This window comes from Octodon degus, unplaced genomic scaffold (genome assembly GCF_000260255.1).
Source record: "Octodon degus isolate 3935 unplaced genomic scaffold, OctDeg1.0 scaffold00004, whole genome shotgun sequence".
NCBI lineage: Eukaryota > Metazoa > Chordata > Mammalia > Rodentia > Octodontidae > Octodon > Octodon degus.
This window is the reverse complement of record NW_004524580.1, coordinates 17,628,422-17,648,480: the sequence shown is the minus strand read 5'-3', so window position 1 is coordinate 17,648,480 and position 20,059 is coordinate 17,628,422. Positions and strand designations below refer to the sequence as shown.

The 20,059-nt window shown below is 41.8% G+C and overlaps 1 protein-coding gene across 3 annotated transcripts in view; it reads left to right on the top strand.

Moving 5' to 3' along the window:
- Nucleotides 1-20,059, top strand: part of Poc1b (POC1 centriolar protein B) — a 96,984-nt gene that overhangs the window by 55,403 nt on the left and 21,522 nt on the right. Inside the window, exons 10-12 of one of the 3 annotated variants that reach the window (XR_002821321.1) lie at nt 2,052-2,132; nt 14,183-14,283; nt 14,434-14,534. Coding sequence is in view for 2 of the 3 variants with exons in the window: in XM_023716325.1 (XP_023572093.1) it covers nt 2,052-2,132; nt 14,183-14,248 (147 nt within the window). In the remaining variant the exon portion in view is untranslated. The remainder of the gene's footprint in view (nt 1-2,051; nt 2,133-14,182; nt 14,284-14,433; nt 14,535-20,059) is intronic. The other 2 variants (XM_023716325.1, XM_023716320.1) reach the window with 2 other exon arrangements.

Genomic DNA, 20,059 nt, shown 5'->3' with positions numbered 1-20,059 from the left:
CGGGCGGGCGGCGAGGGGACCCCTTCCCGCTGCCTGCGCCCTGCCCTCGGGCTGCTGCTGGAGGTGCGTCTGCCTGCACTTGCTACAAAGGCCTGCTATGTCGTTGCCTTTTGTTTACTGGTATTTATGACATTTGAATGTTATTTTTTACATTTTGAGTGTACCATTCTAGGTAAACATTACTTCGCTTTTCTGTATGTCTTTGAATCAGTGATTGTGAACTTCACATAAGATATTTTTCTCTAACTTTATTGTGTACTTAATGCTACAATCATGAGATGCACGAGTATGGGTTTTGAATCTATACTGTCACATGTTGAGCTACAGTTCATTCATTTCCGCTGCTGCGTAGTATTCCAGTGAATTTGCTGTAGTGGTGGTTCCTACAATCTAGTTTACTATTGATACGTATTTCAGTATTTCCAGTTTTAGAAGGAGTTGACCATCATAAACAGTTTATAAACAATGTTGGCTTCCTTGAATTTTCTAGCTTTTGCCATTAATAGGTTTTAAGTGATATTTTCCTTTAGTTTTTACTTTTTCCATTATAAATATTTCATTTTTATGTAAATAGTACAGGGTCTCACTACACAGATCAGACTCAGCGATCCCTGTTTTTCAGCCTCCCAAGCACTGGGGTTACAGGTGCGTGCCACCACATCCAGTCTCAGTCCCGTCTCAGCATGTCCCCAGGGCAGGGCTGGCACAACTTGCCAGGGATTGAACCCTGTCCACTGAGCTATCTGGCTGACCCATGAATTTATTTTTATTTTATTTATTAATTATTTTTTTATTTACTTTTTTTTTTTTTTTTTTTTTTCAGTACCAGGGATCAAACTTAGGACCTTGTGCTTGCCAGGCAGGCAGTTAAACCTCTGAGCTATCTATCTCCCCAGCCCCCATTATAAATATTTCTGAGCATCTCTTCATATACTGATTAATGGGTAGGTTTTCACTTACATATTATTTTTCGTTACGCCTGCTTTTCTTTTCACATTCATTTGTAGACTTTTCTGGTATATTTGAGATATTTGTCCTTTTTTCTATTTTATAGATCATAACATCTCTCTCTGTTCTGTATCTAATTGTTCTTCTTATGGTGTCCATTACTAAAGAAAAGTCCTGAGTTTTTATTTAACCAGATATATCTTGGCTTTTTTTTTTTTTTTAAGTGATTTTATTTCTGCAGTTTTGTCTTTCTGAGCCTCTGGTTATAAAATTGCTCTTATGTGTTTACTCTATAGCTTTCATATGGCATTTAGTTTTTTGTTTATCCACTGCTCACCTTTTTATGTCGCGCTAGGCAGTGACCCATGTGGGAAGCTCAAGTACAAATCTAGCTCGGGTTCCCAGCTTTCTTCTGCTGCAGGTGTTTTCCATTTGTACAGGGCTCTTTGTTGGAGGTTTCTAGTTTTGGACTTCTTTTCCCCCCTCACAGTCTTACATATCTTTGTATGTTCTGTTGTATTTTTAAGCTTTTATGATATCATGTAATAAAAAAATCTTCTTAAAACTGAAATTCCTAGCTATGGTGGATGCAGAAGTGCAGCTGATTCTGAGTGGTGATTTCAGGTCTGCCAAATGTTGATGTGTTCTCACACGGGCTCTGAGAGTCAGCAGTGTGTACATTTGGGGTTTCTCCATGAGTAAGCATTTTAATATATAAAGGCAGTTTATTTTATCTTTTCTAGTTCTTTCATCTTAACACTTATTTCTTTTTTATCTTAATAAACTGGCTAGGATTTTTTCTGTATCTTTTGAGGTAAGTTATATTTTACTTTAAATATTTCTTTATAGGTAAATCACATTGGTTTTTCTAATGTAGAAGTAATCTTCAGTCCCACAATATATTGAACTTTGTCTTAATGATCTCTCCTTACCTTGATAGATTTGGAAGATTAATATTTTAGAAATATTTTGTTTGTATGTATGTTAGTGACTGTTACAATATATGTTAACTTCATGATATATTAGGATTAGCTTTTCATAAATATCACCAGCTTCTTAGCGTATAAAAATGACATACTAACTTTCTTTATGTATCCACACAGATTAACCCAAAGCGTGAGGTAATTGATTTGCAGATTTCTTCTCCTCCAGTTGTGGACATCATCTCTTTTGATTCTACCACAGTAAGTTGTTTTTGTTGGGGGGTTTTAGTTTTTTGTTTGTTTGTTTGTTTTGACATTTAGGTGGTATTTAATCATTTGCACCGTCTATTTCCCTAAAATTATGGGAGTTAGAAATACGGGCTAAACTAGCGCTTTCACGTAGAGCGCTTGAGCCGCCATGGTTGTAATACACGCAAACAGCCACAAGGGGGAGCAGCGCCAGCTTCCACCACAGCTCCTCCCGAGCGTGTGAGCTCCTGCTGGGCTGACCCACGCTGCCTGCCGTGTCTGTGAGGCCACCACCCGCGTGACGCTGCGACCTGTCGCAGGACAGGCGCCCCACTTTTTACCTTTCAGAGATTTAAGTTCCAGATGTCCGATTAGTAGCTACACGGAGAGCACTCATCTCCCTTTGTTAATATCCTGATGGGTTGTCCAGAAATTACGCAGAGAAGGCTCCTTCCTCTCGGGAAAGGCTGAGCGTCAGCTGTGTGCCAGTCACAGCGGCGCAAGAGTGCAGTCTCAGGCTGAGGCAGGAGAATCGCACGTTCAAGCCCAGCCTGGGTGGGGGACTTAATGATTCAGTGAAACCCTGTCTCAGAATTTAATTTAAAAAAATACATAACCAAGAGTCTCCTTGTCAAGGGAAGTCTAGGACGTCCTGGTGACAGTTAGAACCTCAAGCTGCTCTGTGGTCTTCCTACTAGCATTTCCACATTTAAGATGTCCAGTATTAAAACTGAGGCTGGGTATGGCATCACGCGTGGACCTTCCTTAGCACTGGGGGAGGCGGCGTTCACGTCGGAGCCTGCGTGGGCAGTTCAGCAAGGAGGCTCTCAAGAATGACAGCCAGGCAGGCTGGAGGTTTAACGTACAAAGGCCCTGAGTGGAAGCCCAGGGACTTCAAGATTAATTAGGTGTGTAAAACTGGCTGCAGTGTTTGGCTTAGAAGTAGGCATGCAGGACATAGATGTTCAAAATGCAAACACTGAAATTTGCATTTTGTTGGGGGTTTGCCTTGTAAAGAAAAGAAAAAGAAAAAAGATAGGCAGTTGATCAGATGTGCCACACGTTGTGATGTGGTCAGTAGACAAAATTTTAGTGTTTCCTGTTGAGTAATTCCTGAAAGCATCCCTAAAAGGCTCTTGTCCTACATTTTGGGACATGTTCCCCCTTTTAGTACCCTTTGCTTGTCTTCATGTTCTGAAAAATTTATGTATTCTTGACAGGTAGTACTTGGAGGTGAGTGTGTCAGCAGGCAAGGGACAAAGGTCTCTCTTGTAATCCAGGGGACTAACTCAGGGGATATTGTTGTGTGGGACTTTAAGGTAGCAATTCTGTGTAAAAAAGTACAATAAGGTTAGTACTTGTGTTGGGAAACAGAATAAGATTGAGAAATACAGTTATCTCCCAAAGGGATAATATTAGGTTAAATTATATGAAAATGTCAATTTCTAACAAAAGCGAGTCTAGTGTCAGTGACTTCATGGGTTCCACTAGATAGCATGGAAAGATTCTGCTCTCAGTTTTGAGTTGTATACTTGCTACTAAATAAAACAAAGCAAGCAAACAGGAAACATGGGAAGCTAAAGTTTGTCTACTCTAAGTGGGTCTGGGATTGGGCTGATGAAGTCCTGCCCAGGAAGGTCCTTCCACCGTCTGGGAGCTTACAGCGTTGCCTCCAGCGTGGCTTTCCCAGGCCACCGGCCCAGAGGTGCTTCAGAGCATCTCTGAAGGTTGTCATTGTGTGAGTCTTTCCTGTGGAGACCATCGGCAAGCACTTATTTTACTGAGCTGTCTACCCAGCCCCGAGATTTTTAGCTGTTTGCTTTTCCATCAGAGAAGAGGCATTTCCTAATCTGTGGTCTCTTTACATTGACTATTTTTTCTGCTTCTGTGCAGCAGATCAACCAGATATGATGGTAAAGATCTGTTTTGCTTTAGCATGAAGCACAGTTGCACGAAATATGTGCTCTGTGAGCTTTGTATGTGACTTCAATCTAAAATCACAGTAATTTTGGAAACAATGATGAAAAGCAGTTTTTAAAGGTAGTTTTTGTTTTTGTTATCAATTTTTGTTTATAGTTTTTGGGGGGTTTCTTTGGCTTTTGTAGACTAATAAAAAAGTACCTTAGAAGCTAATTTCATCAAGGTAGGACAGAGATTATCCTTTAAACCTTCATTTGTCAGATACTTCAGAATAAAAGGTTTTATGTAGTGCAAGAAATTATTCACTTCTATTTCTACTCTCGTTTCAATTATATTCCAGTTGGTTTTGAGTGCTAAGCATACAGATAGCTTATCCACACGCTGATGTCTTTTCAGCATTTGCTTTTCTTCTTCTAAGTATTTGGTACAAGGTTTCACCACGCAGCTCTTAGGGGTAGCGATCTTCCTGTCTCAGCCTTCCCAGCGCTGAGATAACAGGCATGTGCCCCCACGCCCGGTCTCTGTGGCCAGCTCAGTGCGCCCAGGGATGGGGCCAGTGCAGCATGTGCCAGGGATCGAATCCTGGTCCCTGCTCTTGCCTGAGCAGGCACTTAGTCTCCTGAGCTATCTTGCTGGCCTTCCCAGCCTTCATTTTTAAAGCTTGGTGTAAAAACTTTCTGTGAAAGGGCATATTGGCTATCATATAGACATATTTTAAAAATACTGATCTTCTCTAGTACCTGAATCTTTATTTTGATTAAGTTACTTATTATACACCATACTAATTTTCTGAAGGTTATTTCAAGATTACATTAGAGCCTTTCAGTGTTTTCATTCATTTAGTTGGAACCAGCCCAAGATTCATCACCAGAATTGTGCTGGAGCAGGCTCAGTGTAGAGTGTCTCTGGGATCGGACCCTAGCACCCTAAGAACAAATCAAAATGTTATCATTGCTGTGTCATGTGGCTTTAGGGGATGTTCCTAACCCCCCTCCACACTCTGCACTCCTGAAAGGATGGGTGTGTGTGTGTGTGTGTGTGTGTGTTTTGTTTTTTGTTTTAACTTAACTATAACTAAAAGTTATTTTAAGATACTCTAGGACCATTAAACTTTTCATTTTAGATTAATTATATTTTTACGTTTTGATGTATTGGCTTTTCATTGTTCTCCTATCCCTGGACAAAACTCAGGCAGTAATCCCACTGCTGTTGTTTGATGGTCAAACACAGAGTCCTTCTCGGCCAGAGGTGACCCTGTCCTCACCTTCTTCCTGGCAACTGTGCAGAGTGTGAAATGTGTCCCTTTCTGTAAATTAGGGAAAGAATTTCAGGTCAAATTAATTTTTTATGATGAACTAAGGACTCATAGTCACATTATGGAGAAAACTGCCCAAGAATAAGGAGTCCTGGGTTGCTCCAGCCATCCGAGCAAAAACTGAGAGGGACGTGTCATGTGCGGTGCTGAGGCAGTCGCCAGGGTGGCCTGACCTGAGCCAATGGAAAAAGCCACGTAAGGAGTAAATGCTGTCATGGTTGTTCATGAGAGTATTCTCAAAAAGATCGTTAATGGGCTAGAAGACATTACGGAACTTCTCTAGAAGAAAATCTGATCAGTACTCAGCCAAACAGAAATGGGTCTGGTTTGGGTAGATCAATCCAAAAGAAAAAACAAGTGTAAGTAGGGCCTTTGGAAACATTGAAGGTGTGTCCCATGACAGTGCAGTGCAGCAGGCCAGCTGTGGGTCTTCACACCGCACAGCTCAGCAGGCGCAGGGGGCGACTCAGATGTGCACACGTAGCGACTACATAGGCATCTCCCCATGAGTGTTTATTAAATGACTGTTCAGCCAGTCACCATTCTTAGCTTGAAAAAATGAGCAGAACAAGAACGGATGCCCCAGAGAAGCCTAGATTCCATACTGTAGTCAGGACAACAGACAGTGCACAAACTTAAAATAAAATACAGCATAGTGAACCAAAAAACACAAAGATTAAAGAAAAAGAGCACTGAAGACAGATGGGAAGGGGATAGGAAGAGGCTGCCATTTTAGATAACAAGAACAGAAGTCACGTGCCAGGTGGGTGACATTTGAATAAAGAACTGTAGGGATGAAGGGAGCAAGTCAAGTAACTGTCTGGAAAGGGCTCCCCAGAGGATCAGAGGTACAAGCCAAGTCCAGGGTGACAGAGGAGCCCCAAGGGCTTTTCTGTGGAGGAGGGATTGCTGTGACCTGCCCCTTAGCAAGCTCTCTGGCTGGCCGTGTAAGAACAGGCTGAGGGAGGCACTAAGAAGGCAGCTAATGAAATGCTCAGCCTTGAGGCCACAGCAGCTTGACCCGGCCCGTAGAGGCAGGCGGAGGTGGTAAGTGATCCCATGCTGGATATATTTTGAAGGCAGAGCCAAGAGGATTTCCTGACAGGTTGGATGTCAGCTGTGGGATTCCCTATCTCCTTTCCCCAGGGACTGTAAGGTGTAGCCCTGAGTAATCTCAGGATAGCTGAGAATATCTCCTGGCCCTGCCTGCTTTTGGCAGAGGAACTGCTGAAAGAAAAAGAATCATGGTTTTCCTGTCTTCACTTGTAGGGTCAGGAAAAGCGATTAGCTGAATCAGTGCAAGGGACTGCTGTTTCTGTGTCTCTGGAAAAGGCACTCCTTCCTAAATGCCATTTGGATTTGCATTTTTCAGCAGAGTGTACGGGTTTTCTTCTGGAGAGAATTTTGCATGCACTTCTTTTTAGGAAGAAAAAAATCCGTTGGCTTTCGTGAAGCCTGTCCCGTTTCACACTACCTGAAAACCATTAACGTATTGACAAACTGTATGGACACAGAGCAGACTTGCAGAAGCAGAAAGAGCGCTCTGTGGCTGTTGTGGCAACAACACATCCTGGTTACCAGACAACGTTGCGTAACTAGTTGAGAGTTATTTCAGTTCCTAACTGCTTATATAAGCAAAGATTTGGAAAGACTTACTTGAAAGAACACAGTGTATGCAAACTTAAATGTCTCAGAACTAAAATTTTTAACTTTGAAAATATACAGCGATGTATGCAATTGATTGTCCCCATGTCCCCCTTTACTTTCTAGAAAAGCTGCTAAAAATCATGTTGCACACACCTTTTGCTTCCTCCACTTTTTGTATGCTAACTTTCCCGGTGTGACTTACAGAGATCTGACGTGGGGAAGGTGAGGTGCTTGAAAAGTCTCTAAGCTTTGCAACAGTGGATAAGGCTGCATCTGACTTGTAAATTTAGCCCATGATTTCTGGGAGAAGTATGCTTGCGACTGTGTGGCCCTTTCCTAAATTTTAGGAAGCTGCCCTTTTGTGGTGTCTCCGAGCCCTGGCTCAGTGGCCTGTTTTTCTCTCCCCCCAAGACGAGGGTTAGAAAGAGAAATGCAGGTCGGTGAAGGTGGGACGCCGGCCTCTACCCTGCTGACTGCACCTCCCTCAGCCTGGAGACCCCCTTACTTAGGAGGCCGTTGCTCCTAACTTCACGGGATAGTCAATTCCAAGATGCTTAGTAGGCGTAGAAGGTGAACTCATGAGATTTGAGAAACAGTCTAAAAACATGCTCTTTGAAATTGAAACGCAAAGTAAATTGTCAAAGACATTTTAAAAATAAGAAATACAGCTGATAAGGCAATGGTATGTGGCATTTTACCAGTCTTTGGGCCATGTAGAAACACACATGTGTTATGTGTACATATGTATTTTTTCAGCTACAATCTTTAAAATGGAGAGAGCATATTACAGATGGGAAAGAGACAATCTCCAGGTCCAGTTTTTGCTTTTGAAGCATGTCATGACTGATGTTATAAAAACTATTAGCGGTTGTGATTTTGAGGCCTTTTCAAATATATGTATTTTGGAAATGTTTAAAGAAACAACTGAAATTTTTAGTCTGTTAAAGGAACATAGCATCTTTGTTTAAAAATGGATCTAAAGACAAAATTTACTGAGTTAGTGCCATTAGAAAAAGAGATTATACTAGAGTAGGTCAGAGATTTTTTTTTTTTAGGTTCTCCAAATTAAATATGCTACTTAATACAAATCACAAAAATAACTAAGTCCCAAGTATTTGATTAAAGTATAGTGAAAATCTGATTAATTCGAGCTTCTTTCCCTTTAAATTTAAAAGTCACGGGAAACGAAAATTTAATCAATTTTTTAGAAATTGTCCAGATTAAATAATAATTTATGCAGTGAAACTGGCCTTTATTCCTGCTGACTGACATAATGTTTTTACTTCAACTTTTCTGTACAAAATGTCTTCAGGGAAGAGAAAAAGGAAATTATAGTGAAGGATTTTATAAAACATGCTGTTCGGGAGCTCAACAGAGTATACTCTTGTTAGGGTTTCCGTTGGAAAATCGGCACATTTCTGGGAACTGGAGGTGTTGCAGTTCCAGGTATTATTTCTGCCACGGACTTCCAATTTCCTGAGGTACTGTGTCTCTAAACTGTGACCCCGACCGCCACCGGGATCCTGACAGGCCTGGGCCTGGGAATCCAAGCTGCATCCCCAGTTCCCACAGCTGAGACCAAGGCATGCCGAAAATGCCCAGCAGCTCCCAGCCCACACATCCAATAACAACTGGCTCCTTCCTCTTCCTGGGGAAGACCAACATCCTCTGCGATGAGAAGAAACACTTGCACCCTGAGGAATGCAAGAGCAGCAGTGAGCTCTTCACACAGGAAGTCACTAGGGTCAGACTGAGCAGTGAGGTCCCTGGACTGTCAGCCCGCACAGCTTCCTGCCCACCCAGAAGACAGTTCACTGGGGTGGGGGTGGGTGCTGAAGTGTCAGGGCAAGTGGCCTGTCTCTGCGTCTCTTCTTGGCTCGCTGTGAGTTATTTGGCACTGCGTAGATAGTAAAGCTGATTGGCTGTGCCCCTTTCTTTGGCCCCTTGACAGTGAATTATTTGGCAGAGGTAGTGAGCAAGTCTGCTAAAGTAAACTCTTCAGTAAGTTCTTTGTGCTCTATAAAGTCAAGTTATGTAAAATATCTTAGGACTTTAGAGAGTGAAAACCTCATAATCTTGGGTAACCAGCTATTAAGCCCCAGTGCCAGTTCTCATCTAGTCTGTCCTTGCTTTGCTGATTGTCAGATGTTGGTGGGAGATGTCATTCTGGGTGCCAAGCTACACATCCTGAAGAGCAGATGAAACTATGTACGATATTACTTTGAATCAACTGATCAACCCCATTATTTAAATTTCAGATTGACTTGAATTGATTTTTACAATTAACCACTATTTGGAGATAATTTGATTTCCTGGTTTCCCTAATTCCTATGGTATTGTCTTTTTCTTTTGCCTGAGGCAGTGGTGGTCACTACAAATCACTGCAGAATTTTAGTAGACTACAGTATTTATGGTGGTAAAATTCTTTTACTTCTCACGTATTTATGTGGAGTATTTTGGTGAAGCGCCTAAGAGTTGCTTGTTTGTTTAAGTTGAAGAGGAGATGGAGAAGGAATGTCAAGCATTTCCTCTTCTTTTTCAGAATGTCTTGTTAATGAACATTCCTCTTTTCTCCTTATGAGCAAACCGGTTCAGCTCAGCAGCAACCCTCCAAGTGTCTAGTTTCTTAACAATCCAACCCTTTTCTTTTGTTTGCCAAACCTAGTGCAGTACACCATTGTTCAAGGGTCCAGTATTGCCTCAGAGCTCCTGTTAGCCCTTCCAGACCTACAAAATGATATGCTGTGGTAAATTGTCTCTGTTAAAGTAATTGTCACTTCTGCTTTCCTGCTGGCCCCAAATGTTCCATAGTAATACACCTTAAAGAAATAACACAAAGATTTTTCAAGTGTATATCTTCTAGCATTTTTAAAACAGCCAAAGAAACACAAGCCAAGTGTCTCTTACTAAGGTAAATAAAAGGTATATTAGTTAAATAAAAGTACAGTGTATAAACTGATAAAATATTATATAGTCGTTTATGTTTAATGATAAGTACATTGGGACTGCACTTGATCCCAGACCAGTGGAAAATTTGCTTTATAGGACATAATTAAAACAATTGGGAAGTATTAAATGTATACCGAACTTTGGATACCAGTTAAATTTCTTGGCTTTCATAATAGATAGGAAAATTATCTTGTCCTCAGGATACATCCACTGTAGTAATTGAGGTAAAAGGGGCATAATGTGTACAGCTTCTCTCAAAAGACTCAGGAGGGGTGAAGGAGATAGCTCAATAGACTAAGCACCTGCCTGGCAAGCAGGTCCTGAGTTGGAACCCTGGTGCCACACACACACACACACACACACACACACACACTCAGGGGGGAAAAAAAAGAAAACTTCTTAGATGGATAAATGGCAAGCGTGGCGAAATTGATTGTTCCAGATGGAGACTGTATGAGACCATTTTATTATTCTTGCAACTTTTCTCCAAGTTTCAAATTATTTCAGAACAGAAAAGTAGTGAAGGGCCAGCCACCTAGCTCAGTGTATTAAAGTGCCGCTGGGGTTCGATCTCCAGGCCTGCTGTGCCGGCCCCGCCCCCCCGGGGGCGCACTGAGACAGCAATTGAGACTGGGCGTGGTTGTGCGCACCAATAATCCCAGCTCTTGGGAGGCTGTAAACAGGCGGCTCACTATGAGCCCGGTCTAGTAGTGAGATCCTGAACACCCTGTAGATTCTTCCCTAAAATCCCTCCACCCAAAAAAAAAAAAAAAAAAAAAGTTTTGAAAACAAAAATTGTACTTTCCTGTGTCATAAGTAAGAATAATTTACACATCTTATGTAAAAAGTGCATAATAAATAATATTTGGATTTTGTAAGTGAAGAAAATGTGTGTATACATTCAGTGAGATTTCCTCAGAGTACCTTGTCTGTATTGTATACCAGCCTGGGCTTATTCAGACCTAGAAGCGCTGAAGAGGCCTTGTCCGGGCTGGGGGGCTCATCTTCTTGGGCCTCTGGTCTCCATCTTGCCTGCCTTCAGCAGAGCATGACAGAGAGAAGTTACAAGAGAAACCCATCATGTAGAGCACCACTCTCTAGACCAGAAATAGAGTTCTGATGAGTGGATTTGGAATCAAGAGATGCATTCTGTGCCATACAAGGAATGTTTGGGTCAAAGGACAAGAAAGGCTAATTTTACTTTAGAATATGCACATAAAAACTGATTCTCACTAACATACAGGTTTCTTATTTTCTACACTGTTACAATATACTAGGTATTACATTTTTTGACTTAATATTCGAAAAGCCTGAAGTTTTATAAACAAGAAATATTATCAAGCTTTTCTTTTTCTTTTCCCCCCCTTTCTCTCTCTCTCTCTCTCTCTCTCTCTCTCACTGTCTCGCTATCTCTCTCTGTCACACACACACACACACACACACACACACACACGGAATACTGAGCCCAGGTTCTTCACACTGACTACATTACCAACCCTTTTTACTTAGCCATAGGATCTCACTAAGTCACTAAGGTCCAGGCTGGGCTTAAACCTTCAGTCACCCCACCTCGGATTCCCAGAGTGCTGTGTTGTACACCACCTGGCCTGGCTGTGTATTTCTTTTTTCTTTTTAGTGATTTAGAAACTTTGACTTTTTTCTTAGTTATTGTTCACTTGTGTTTCTGCGAATTGCCAACTTGTATATTTTTCTCATTTTCCTGTTATTTTATTTTTAAATTGCCCTTTAAATTTTTATTTATTTATTTATTTTTTTTTTTTTTTTTTTTTTTGGTGGAACCGGGGATTGAACTCAGGTCCTTGCGCTTGCCAGGGAAGCACTTATTCCACTGAGCCATCTCCCCGGCCTCTTAAATTATTTTAATTTCAAGGCCATTTGCCATATGTTAGAAAAATGTTTTCCTTGTTTGTCGTTTTGTTGCCAATCATTCATAGATTTCACTTCATTAACTATTTGAAAACTCTTGTTTTTATTTTGTATTTGTCTGGATGCTGTGCAAAGGAAGCTCCCCTCTGAACCTCAAATACGTCTATTGCAGTTCTCCTTAAGGGTTTATTTTTATTTTTTTTTTATGAGCAAAATATATTTATTGAGAGAAAGCTCTGTCCAGAGGGAGGGACAGGAGGGGGTGCCTAAGCAGGTAGTTCCCCCCTGAGTTGTCTTTTGCAGGGACTTTTATAGAGAAAACCATGTGGTGAGGCGGGTCTAAGGTGATGGAGAAGACATGGGAACAGCTTAGTTGGGCCTGAGGTGGGATAAAACTATGGTCAACCAATGAGATTACAAGCACTATTGCTCAGGAGTTAAGGGTTTATTTTTAACAATAACATTTTAAGATTCCAAATATGTTAAACTTAATTTTGAGTACCAGGTTATATTTAACTATATGCTTTGAATTCTTATTATTTCCTCACTGATTGGAATTACTTTCACAATTATCACATCTTCTTCTGAGATTTTTTTCTTGTTTTGTCCTTAATTCATTCTTTGCCTTGTTAATTATAGAATATTTTTCAAAATATCATACATTTTTTTCCTTCAAAAAAATTTTTTTATATCCTTGTCCTTTGTCTATATGAACCTCACACTGATTCCACTTGATCCCTCCAAAACTCATCTTGAAATGTGTATTTTTTTTTCCATGAGACTTACATAATAATTTGGGGAGAATCACCAACTTTGTCCCCTTAAGTTGCTCATCTAGGAATGTAGCACTGTAGATGATTTAATGCTTTCACTGAATCAGACCAAGGAACGCTATCATTACATTCCTGTGGTGCTCAGAAAAATAACCACTATTTTTAATTCTCTATTTAGCATTTTACCTCCTTACCTAAGCATGCACACAGATTCTCTCATTCCACAACTTAACCTTGGAGAGATTAGGCAGCTTGCCCAGAGTTAAGAGGCTGTGAGGTGAGCAAGCAAGGCCTCGCTGGACTAGAGTCCAAGCCTGAGTTCTGAACCCAGCCCAACTCTCCACAGAGTTAGGAGAACCAGATCCTGGGCCTTGTCCCTGTGAGTGCTACCTTCCTTGCCTACCCTAAGGAAGCATTTCTTCATTGTAGAATAGTGTCACAGAGGCCTGATACTGCATCTCTGGTTGAAAGAGAAAAGAAGGAAAGGGGAGTGTTGAGGGCCTCCCTGTGGGAGCCTGTGGGGGAATTGGTAGAGTCAGCACTTCAGTTAATTGTGGAAGTTGTTTTGTGATTTTGCATTTTGTCTCCTTCTACTTGCTAAGGACCCTACTTCAGTGAGCACAGATCCTTGACTTGGTGTCAGAACCTCATTAAAAAAAAAAAAAATCTCTTACTGATAATTCAGAAAGTATGCCACCTATGGCGCTGGAGAGATGGCTCAGTAGAATAAGCGCCTCCCCAGCAAGCACAAGGGTCTGAATTCAATCCCTGGTTCCGCGAAAAAGAAAGTATACCACTTGGTGTGCTCCTTGCAGGCTGCTCAAGCGGCTGTGTGGACGCAGCTGACTGCTCCGCACATTGTTTGATCTCACCTGTCCCTAGTCTAGTCACAATGATACATTCACTTCATTGGGTGGGCTTTGGGGTCACTGCCCTTCTGTGGCTGCCCTGGTCCACACCCCTGCCCAGTAGTATTTTTTTCTTTTTTGTTCATCTTTAAAAGAGGATGCTCTTTGCGGCAGGAATTGTGTGCGGTTTTCTTTGGTGGTGTTATTGCTGTTGGTTCTTGTGGGTGCTGGTACAACTTCCTTTGTGGAGCAGATGAAAATATCAATTTACAATGGATTTGGTTAGCAACATTTTTATACAGTGCATCATATTTTCCATTGACTTTTAAACAGAGCTGTATTTTCTTAGTAAATATCCTCAGCTTAATGGGTTGAAAATCTTGTGTGCCTTGATGGAAACCATGCCGAAGCCTCTCACTGTGTTGCATTTTGTTGTTTTATTCTGGGGATTTGACACCTGTGCCACTATTAGCAGAATCCAGGGTACCCCTTCCAGTCAGTCTCGGGTGTCTCTCCCTCTCCCTCTCTCTCTCCCTCTCTCTCTCCCTCCCTCCCTTCTTCTCTCCCTCCCTTTCTCTCTCACTGTTATTATCCCTCAGCTCATAAATGGCCTGGTTTCAGAGTTCTGAGCTCCATGTTCACAACTTCTCAGACTGCGTTTGCATCTCTAGACTGATGATAAAATGGAGCTGTCCATATTGAGTGTTATACTTTGTCACTGTGGTGAGACTTTCAAGGAAGTTTTCCAGTCCACTTGGACAGTTCCATTTGAAGCCTCAAGTTCCATGAAATGAACTTGTGCCCTGCTCTGTCCACTTGCTAAGGTTGGTATTTTGTATATAAATTTATTGTAAAGGACATTTAACATCAGGCAAAATATTATGCAATACTAGCTGCCATTTATTGATCACTTGCTCTGACATCTACTGTGCTGATCATTTCATAGACAACACTGACTGTTTCCACTTTCATAGATAAAGTGGAGCCTGTGACTGTGTCCCTTGAGGTCTTTCCCCTGGAGACTGGCCTGGGAAAACCTACACACCTACCCTCTAAGCTGTGGTATTTCTTCCAGGTCAGTTTTAGCTGTTTTTGTTTATAAGTGAAGAGCAATGTTTTAATGATATTCTAAATTCAGAAATATGCATGTTAGAGATAGTAATTTAATAAGTATTCAAGATGATACGTAATTCTTTTTTTTTGTATGTCCTTTGCCTCTTTGCACATTTAATGTCATTTATTTGTATTTTTCCCTACTGTCTTTAGAGCTCATGTCACATAAGTCTTTTTTTTTCCATAATTTTATTGATAAACAAATAGCAATGAGACAGTTTCAAATCAAATCACTAGGACAGTTTCAATAACTAACACACTGCATACATCCTTCTTAGTGGTTAATTGCTGTACAAGATGCGGACTTGAGATCCTATTTACAAACACCACTAGAACAAATCATTCTATTCATTAACAGAATGTAACTATATATCTATCCTAACCACTTTGAATACACAGATACAAAATGGACATTCATCGGTATACCCCATTTTTTCTAAGTTCCGTTATTGAATATTATAGGTGTGTAAACTCAGCAAAATATTCTAAAAGAGTCCAGTAGCCCATAATAGCATTGGGTCTTCTGTTTAACTGCCAATGTCAGAAATTGTTGACCTGAGTCCCCCACAGCTCAACATAACAGCATGGCTTTCCTTGCTATATTTCATCTTCGTACTTTTCTGCTGGATGGTTAAGACCAAGGTAAAGCAGGACCTATGCAACAAGAGTTGTAGCTTTGGGGTCTGATAAGGTCAGTGAAATCCCCTCAGGATTTATTTATCTTGAGATCCTGTACCTCAGATTGTAGAACCTTTGTCAGTGTCAGCCATGTGGATGAGTCACGGCCATTGCTTGGCCAATGTGCTGTCTGTGAAAGCCTGAGAGAATGTTTTCTCTCCATGTGACTCTCCTTAGGCACACTCTACGTCATCGATAATGATATGTAATTCTTCATTAAAATAAAGCACAGACAATTATGTGCTTTCAAAAATCAGTTGAAATTTGGAAAATAAGTACTCTTTCAGATTTGGCCTTTTAGAAAATTTTGTACATTTTGTACAATCTAGTATATAATAAAATTACTAAACAAAGTCAAGATATTAATGCTATTTTTAATTATTTTTCTAGAATTTGTTTATATAAAATGAGCCACAATAATACATAGCTGGCTTACATTTTGAGCACTAGTATATGAAGGGTCATAACCTCCTGCCCTTGGCCGGAGAAAAGCAGCTTCTCTGATGTGTTGAGCATACTAACAGGCTTACCACAAAGAATTGAGAAGTTTTAATTTCAAGTATTGCTCACCATAAATGTATTTAAAACTTTTAGTAAGCAGTAGTTTTCTCTTAAGATGAGTAGTGGAGCTATTTTATGTATTTATTAGTCAATTTTATGCATTTATTAGTCAAGAGAAATGACATTCACAGGACTATATTACGGCCCAAACTATGAATATTTTTACAAATGTATTTTGCTTATTTTTAGTGTTTGCCTTAGACTCTTCCTGGGCAGCTCTCTTGGCAACAGTGCTGTTACTTCTGCCTGTCGTGTGTTTTGGGGGATTAAGCTCTTTTATTACATCCCCCACTACAATTTAACGCCAAGGCTTTGGCTGCTCCGTCCAGCCCCTGACTTACATAATTTTCTCTGTCCTTCCTTGAGCCATTCTTGACACCAACAGCCAGGAGCTCGAGATCTGACCACAGTAGCTAGCTGGCACTTGCGTCTTCTCTGCTGCCTGCACGCCTGGCACAAGAGAGCCTGCAGTCCTAGTAGACTGCACAGAGAGACCAGCCAACGAGCTGGTGAGAGGAGCAGGGCCCGCACCTGAGGACGCAAGGCGAGACACATGCATATACTTTTAAGATGGGATACACTTCTGCAGGAGCTAATCTCAAGGCATGAAGCTTGTGGTGTCAGCACCATAAAGGAAATGACTCAGCCTATGTGAGGGCTTAGTGCAGTGGACACTGTTCATTTGACAGAAAAGACAGATGTGGCTGGCACTAGGTTGGAGGGGGAGCTGGGGACTGTCGTGGTTTGTGGTAGTAAGCCCAAGCCATCACGGAGAGTTATGTGGTGTAAGAGGATGTTGGCAGCATTGACTGAAACCCTAGGTGCATTCAGTGGGCTTCAGAGGATGTTTCCCAGAGAGGCACTGCAACTGAGATCCAGAGCATTTCTGCTGCAGCCGAGTTTGCATGAGCATCACCGAGAACCTCTCAGAAATGCAGACTCTCAGCAATCCTAGGCCTGCCTGAATCAGGTCTTGCATTTTAACAGAAGCTTCCGCAGGAGTAAAGTGAGAGGGCTGGGAGCACGAGAAGTTCGAAGCAGGGAGGCCAAGGTGTACCAAGGTGTCCTGGATTGTAAGGACCAGGCACCAGGCTGGCCTCTGTGTGTTTCTGTGTTTTTGTGGAGTGCCAGGGACTGAATTCAGGGCCTTTACACTTAGCTTAGCTACATCCCCACTTTTACCTTTTTTTTTAAATTAATTATTTATTATTGATACAAGTTCTCGCTACATAGTTCAGACTCATAGTGATCCTCCCAGCCACCCCAGCGCTGGGATTACAGGCAGGCCCCACTACACCCAATTCCGGGACTGGAATGGCATGAGGTACTGGGGATTGAACCCTTCTGTCCTTGCACTTGCCAGACAGGCACTTAGACCACCAAACTATCTCCCCAGCCCCACCCATTTTTAATTTTTCAAATTGTAAGAAAGGATCTTATTTGTGCTTCTCCTACCTCAGCCTGCTACAATTCTGGGATTACAGGCATCCACTACAGCACTCCCCCATTTTGTCATTTGCAGATTAAATATAGTCTTTCTATCATCTGAATAGACACATGAAAACTAGCTAAAAATATGTCAGTAGCTCAGACAGAAACTGAAGATAACTGGGATTAGGATCAGTTTAGAGGAGATCAAGAGAATGGAAATCATTTGAGAGATATATTAGTGGTACAGTTGATAAAATTTGATCTGAGCTGGGAAGAGCAAGGGTGTTATCAAGGATAATTTCCAAATTTTGAGTTTATACAATGATCTGCCATTCATTAAGCTAGGGATTTTCTAAAAGGACCAAGTTTTCATTTACCAGCTCCAGTGTGGACATTCGAGGGTTTTTTTTTTTTTAAGTGTGTGTGTGTGTGTGTGTGTGTGGCCAGCTCAGCCCACCAGGGGGCGGGCTGGCTGGCATGTGGTGCTGGGGGATTGAACTGCGGTCCCTGTGCTTTGCTAAGCTTGTTCTAAGTAGGTGCTTTAGATCATTGAGCCATCTCACCAGCCCTGACATTCGAGTTTGAGATGTCTTTTAAACATCCAAAAATACATGGCAGATTTCCAACAGTGTTCACGTACCTGGAAACTAAAGGGAAGACGTAGAGCGGAAATAAGAATGCGGGACTGCTGTGCAGTGGGTGATGTCTGAACCCCCAGGCGTGAGTAAGGCTGGCTGAGAGTGCAGAGTGAAGACAGGGTTCCGCAACACATGCGAGTCACACCTGTGTGGGCAACAGAGAGCTACTCTGACCTGATGATCATATGCTGCTACGTACACTGAAGTGGGCACTGTACCTATAAATACGCACAACTGTCAGCAGTCAACTAAGAATAGGTATGTTAATTTAAGGAAAAAAATGTTTTAGGTCTAAGACTGGGCCTTGAGAAATTTCAACAAAATAGTCTGATAAAAGAAGAGAAGCCTGGGATAGGGAGATAGCTTGGTGGCTAAGCTATCTCTTGCCAGCCTGACAAGTGCCCAGACCTGGGTTCAATCCCCTATTCCACATGCTGTGCCATGCCAGCCACCAAAACTGCGCATGGCGGCACACACCTGTAATCCCAGCACTGGGGTGGCTGAGACAGGAGGATCAGTACTAGTCCAAGCTATGTAGCAAGACCCTGCACCCAATCGATCAATCAATCAATCAATCTTGAAAAGAAAAAAAAAAAAGAAGATAAGCTTGTAAAGGAGACGGAGGAGGACTGGAAGGAAATAAAGAAACCGGAGGTTATGCTGGTGTGCCAGCCAGGGGCAGAGTAGCTTTTCAAGAACATGGGAAGAGTCAACAGGGCAGAAAGACTGAAAACTTTGATGAGTTTAGTGGAGATTATTGGTATCCTTTGAAGAGCTCTTCTGATGGCATGATACAGGTAAACACCAGGCCAAAGTGAGTTGACGAGGGAGTGGAGGAGAAGAGGCGTGAGCGGAGGAGTCGCCTAGAATAGGTGTTCTTTTATTCAGTACATTTGCTGAGCACTGATATTAAAGATAGAAAAGTACAAAAGAAAGATGAAGGCTGATAGTAGTGATACATCTAAATTGCTGTGAGCGTAATTAGCACAGTAGTTAGAGAAAGCCACTGTGTGGTACGTTTGTATGTGCAAGTGCATGGCAGTAGGTGTGCGTTTGTGGGCCCTGGAGAATTGGGGTGGAGGTCAGAGAGGTAAGTCAGAGAGCATCCTAGAAGTTACTGGCACTTAAACTGATTCTTTTTGCCTGATAATACAGGGAGCAGACTGAGTTTAGCAAGTGCAATGGTAAGAAGGCATGAAAGGGGAATGAATTTAGAGGAGACATTTCATCTTGGCCACAGCAATGGTTGGATATGAGGACAGAGAGGCCAGGATACATTGTTACTACCTTAAATGTCATTTGAAGATTTCTGAAAAGAACTTTGGGGAAACCTGTGAAGGATTTCAAGCTAGGAGTGGGAAGAAGGAATCTGAGTTTCAGAACAATGACTCTAGGGCAACAGGAGGGGTTGGGGAAGGAGACTGGGGGAGGGGCAGTGGGAGGCAGTGGTGGAAGCAGTCCATGAGGCCATGGGAGTGAGGAAGAGGAGACAACTGGATGGTGCTGGAGAGGAGGAGTCTGAAGTTTTGGTCCTTGGCGGGACACAAGTGGCGGGAGAGTCTGAAGAGCCCCCAGCTGTGGAGCTGGTGCTAGACACTGGCACTGTTACGCAGGACAGAAAGGGACAGGGCGTTCAGTCTAGAAATGTAGATTTGAGAATATTTATCTGGGCCCAAAGGAGTGATCCCTGAGTGGTGGTTCCATGGTAAACCTGATAGAGTTTATAATACAGAGATCATTTGACTCCATCCCATTCATCAGGAAGGGCTATGAGGAGCCATTTACTTGGATAATATTTGTAAATTCAGGAATTGAAAGAGGAAATAGGAGAAAAAAAACCATTTTGTTTAATAGCTGGGCATAGGAGACGAGTCTTCCGAGAATCATGAATTCTGCTGCATAATTTCCTGCTTACTTATCTGTGTGTGCGTGTCTGTGTCTATGTGTGCATGAACAAGTGTGTGCACCCGTGTGAGAGTGAAGATAAACTGTCATGACCCTGTTACTTTCAGTTCATGTGCTCTTGACTAAGGACATCTGCAAAGGAATTCTTTATGTCCGTATTCAAATGTTATTTTTAGGGTGCTATTTTTTTCTCGTGGCAATTAAGGAAAAGTATTTTTTACAAGCAGAGACATTATTTTTTATTGTCTTTTTGGCTCAGAGTTTCTTTTACTAG